Below are 4,097 nucleotides of genomic sequence, written 5' to 3'. Positions count from 1 at the left end.
GCGGCAGCGCCAGTAGGGCGCCGGCGCCCCAGCGAAGGCGGCACGCGTAGCCCTCCTTTGTAAACAAAAATATGAGGAAACAAGAATTTAAACAAGACAACTCTCTCTCACAGCAGACAGGCTCGACACAGGTGCGAACTGGCGCGTGCTAGTACTATCACCGGCACACCACCGGAGCCGCCTAAGCGACTCCGTTAAGAACGGCAATGCACTTAGCTCCGTGCACAATGCCGCTGTCCCCGCACGCTAGCTCGTTCACCGTCTGCCACGCCACGGCGGTGTGGAGAACGACAGACAAGCGCTGCATCTGCAGCCCGTGCCAGTTCTTGGTGGTCCATGTGACCTCATCGAGGTGCTGAGCGTGCGAAAGTTTGTTACTCAGCTGGTCCGCCGCCTGCCGAAGAATTCTGCGGACGCCGTCCCCGAAGCCGCCGAACGTCTCGAAGTCGAGCAAACGCAGGTCGCAATTCTTCTCCCGCGCGAACCGGTATTCGCCCTTCTCGTAGCGGGCCGTCACAGGTGCCCCCGCCTCCGCCTCCCCCTCACTCTCCCCCTCCTCCTCTTCCGCCGCCGCCGCCTCCGCCTCTGCATCCTCCGCCTCCCTCCCCCCCTCCCCCCCCCCTCCCGGCCGCGGCCATGCAGCATGCCCTAACACTAAGTCGAGCAGCGCCCGCTCGGTGTTGCCGAAGGCGACAAAAGCCCCCTTCCAGCCGAGCCGATCGCCACCCTTGCACGCAAGCGAGCTCGTCAGTTTCAAGTCGCCAACGAGGCGCACATGCCCTTTGCCGATGTTCGCCGCCGCCACGTCAGGTTGTTTTGGGTTACTGTAACTGAGGTGTGCAGTCGGCTCCATCTCGATGAGCATGCCCCACGCCGAGCGAAGGGTCTTGACGAGTCGTTTGAGCAGGTATTTGTGTCGTGTCGCGTGCTTCGCACGCGGGTTGACCATTGCGGCATCGCCGAGTTCTTCGTGCGGCTTGCCGTTTGGCGCCTTCTTGCCCGCCTCCACCGCCTGGCAGGCAACATCGAGCGGGAGGCCGAGGCGGCGCTGAACTGTAATGCGCATCGCCCACGTCTCCATCTTCATATCATCCCGCATGGGGATCGCATTCAGGAAGGCGCCAGCCCCCTCCTGGCTGACTGCGACGAACCGAATCGCCTCGCGCCAGCACTTGTGGTTCTTGCACCTGCCAGTCTTGTAGCGGCCGCCCTGCCGGGATGCCTCGCTGACGAAGGCGTCGGCGAGGGCGAGCCAGTTGCGATGGTGTACGCCGACGGTGTACCGCCGCTGCGCCTGCTGTAAGAACTCGCTGGTAGACGAGAACTCCGAAAGATCCAGCAGCTCCGCCGCCGGCGTAAGTTTGGGCGGGTGGTAGCGGCGCCGTGGCACCGCCTTGGTCTCCTGGAAGGGCCCGACGACGTCTTGGTATAGCGTGCGCCCGTCCCACTCGCGCCACGTCTTGCCGACCGCGTCGCGAACGGCGCGGAGGCGTTTGTGAGCCTCCCGAAGCTCGTCGAAGCGCTCTCCCGGCGCGAGGGCCACATCGAGGTCGCGGAATGGCTCGTGCAGCTCGCGTATCGGCCGCGTGACGAGGGCCCACGTGCCGACCCACGCTGCCTCACGGATGTCCATGGCACTGGTCAGGCCCATACCGCCCATCCTGACCGGAAGTCGGGCCTGCTGAACAGCGACCCGCCACTGTGGGCTGTTGCGTCCGACCCGCGCGCCACCCACGAGGGTGTAGAGCGCCTCCTCCATCAGGCGGTCGTGCTCGCGCGCGGCGTCCTGGGTCACCGACGGCGGCATAGTGCGAAGGAAGAAGGTGAGCGTGGTGTTGCTGCAGAAGCGGAGGAGCACCTGGGCGAGCTGCTGCGCGGTGTGGATCGTTTTGGTGTCGCGCAGCGCCATGATGCCCGAGAGCGGCTCCAGCGCCTTGCGGACGCGCTTGACGAGTTTGTCACGGCACCACGCCTTGTCCCCGAGGTACGCCCCGAGCACGCGAATACCGCGAAGGACGCCGTCTGCGGAGTCCGGCGTGCCCTTGACATCCGTGCGGTCGCGCACCGCGTCGAGCGAGCGCGGGTCGGGGGCCCACATGCACCGCTTGGACTTGTTGCTCTCGACGCCACTCCAGAGTTGAGCAAGGTCGTCGCCCTCGAGCATCGTCTCGAGAGCCGCCCTCGGCGCGTCCGCGACGTAGGTATCGTCTAAGTAGTACGCGCAAATTAGGGCGGACGGGTTGCGCACCTGCATCTCGAGCAGGGTCCAATGATAGCCGACGGCGAAGAGGAAGGGCCCGAGAGGATCGCCCTGCGCGCAGCCCTCGGTCGACATGAAGGTGTCGCCCGAGCTGCACCGCGCCTCCGCGTTGAAGAGAAAGAGGCGGCGCTGCTCGCTGTACCACAGCGCGACGGTCGGGATGAGCTCCGGGAACCACCGCCGCAGGCCCGCAAAGATGGCCTTGCGAGAGATGCAGTTGAAGCCGTTGCGCTTGTCGTCCGAGGCGATCGCGTGGCCGGGGTTGCGCCGCAGATGCTCCTGCAGCAGCTGGATCGCCACCTCGGCTCCGCCAGCGAGTCCCACGCCGACCTGCAGGGGGATGTTGCACGCCTTGACGCGCGCCTCCGCCTCCTCCGCCGACATGCCGAGCCCGCCGTCCTCGGTGGGGCGGAGGCAGATCTCGCGCATGCCGTCGCGGACCGTGCGTCTCATGTCGGGCGTGCCGCCGGTGAAGAGGTCGCACATGTCGGCGCTGCGATGCTTCATGAGCACGCGGTTGGCGAGGCGGCGGATCGCGGCGGGAATGCCGATGGGACGGGTGCCGGTGAGGTTGCCGTCGTCGTCTCTCTTCTCGATGCCGAGGAGGTTGAGGTCGCCCCAAATCTTTGTGGCCGACTCGTGCACCTCGCCGCGGTTGATGGAGGCGACGATGTCGAAGAGCACTTCCCTCGTGTCCGCCCCGCCGTAGTACAGGAACTCTAGCTCCTCATAGCTCACGCCGTCGACGGACATGGCCCGCGCCTTGGGCACCGAGTGGAACACCTCCCAGAATGCGTCCCGGTACTCCTTGCTGGAGGTCGAGTAGCGTGTGACGGCGCCGCCGGCGCCCTGGGCAGGCCGCATGTCGTCATCGGCGACCGCGGTGGACTGCGGGTGGAGGTCGCGAAGCGTGTCTCGAACCAGCGCCTGGTCCGCTGTCAGGCCGCCGCCGGGCTGCGTGTCGTCGTACACGCCCGTCTCGGCGACGGGGTTGGTCGAGAAGCGGGCGCAGGCCTTGGAGAGGTAGCCTGCTCCGGCGAGGCCGAGGACGGTGGCGAGGAGACGCTCGTCGCGGCTCGACTCGCTCGCCCCCTCTCCCTCTTCCTCGCCCGCCTCCGCCTCTGCCTCCTCCCCCCCCCCGGACGGAGCGTGCGCTCCCCGCCTCATGGCTGCAGCAGCGTCCGCAGCTGCCCCGCTGCCACCCTGGCGCTCGAGCTCGGAGGCGCGCGCCGCCCGCTTGGCGGCGGCGGCGTCGAAGCCTCTCGAAACAAGAAATCTGGCAAAACGATGTCGGACCTCATCTCTCTGAAGGTCGACAACTTCCCCTTCGAGACGACGACGAACGAGCTGACGGACCTCTTCTGTGCGCCTCGGCCCGCCGCGCCGCGCCCGCGCGCCTCCACTGCCGTGCACGCGCAGAACTCCTCCCGCCGCGCCCGCCTCGCCGCTCATGACTGCCGCACGCGCTTTGGCAGCCAAGTACGGCGAGGTCAAGGACTGCTACCTCCCCAAGGACCACGCCACCGGCAACTCGCGCGGCTTTGGCTTCGTCCGCTTTGGCTCGCAGGACGAGGCCGACGCCGCAATCAAAGGGTGCCGCCGCAGTAGTGGGTGATCGCGTGCTCCCGCGCTCCTGATTCGCCGATCCTGATTCGAGGGGAGATCGAGGCGGGCGGCGGTGGCGGGCAGCGGTGGGGCGCGGCGGGCGGGCAGTGAGGGGAGGCGGAGGGAGAGGCTGTGCGCGCGGCGCGGCGCTCGGCGCTCGCAGGTGTGTTCCGGTGTTGCAGAGGGCGGGCGGACGGCGGGGGCGGCGGCGGCAAGGGGTCGATGCGGGCGG

The 4,097-nt window shown here is 67.6% G+C and overlaps 1 protein-coding gene across 1 annotated transcript; it reads left to right on the top strand.

Moving 5' to 3' along the window:
• Positions 1–3,547: 3,547 nt before the first annotated feature.
• EMIHUDRAFT_239549 (hypothetical protein) lies at positions 3,548–3,875 on the top strand (the record flags this gene model as incomplete). Its single annotated transcript, XM_005775842.1, has 2 exons — positions 3,548–3,623; positions 3,736–3,875. The coding sequence occupies 2 exons, from the start codon at positions 3,548–3,550 to the stop codon at positions 3,873–3,875; spliced, it is 216 nt and encodes a 71-aa protein (XP_005775899.1).
• Positions 3,876–4,097: the final 222 nt, after the last annotated feature.

The sequence above is a fragment of the Emiliania huxleyi genome (genome assembly GCF_000372725.1).
Source record: "Emiliania huxleyi CCMP1516 unplaced genomic scaffold EMIHUscaffold_291, whole genome shotgun sequence".
In the NCBI taxonomy this organism is placed as follows: Eukaryota; Haptophyta; order Isochrysidales; family Noelaerhabdaceae; genus Emiliania; species Emiliania huxleyi.
The sequence above is the reverse complement of the archived record's forward strand: the minus strand, read 5'-3'. Positions and strand labels throughout refer to the sequence as shown.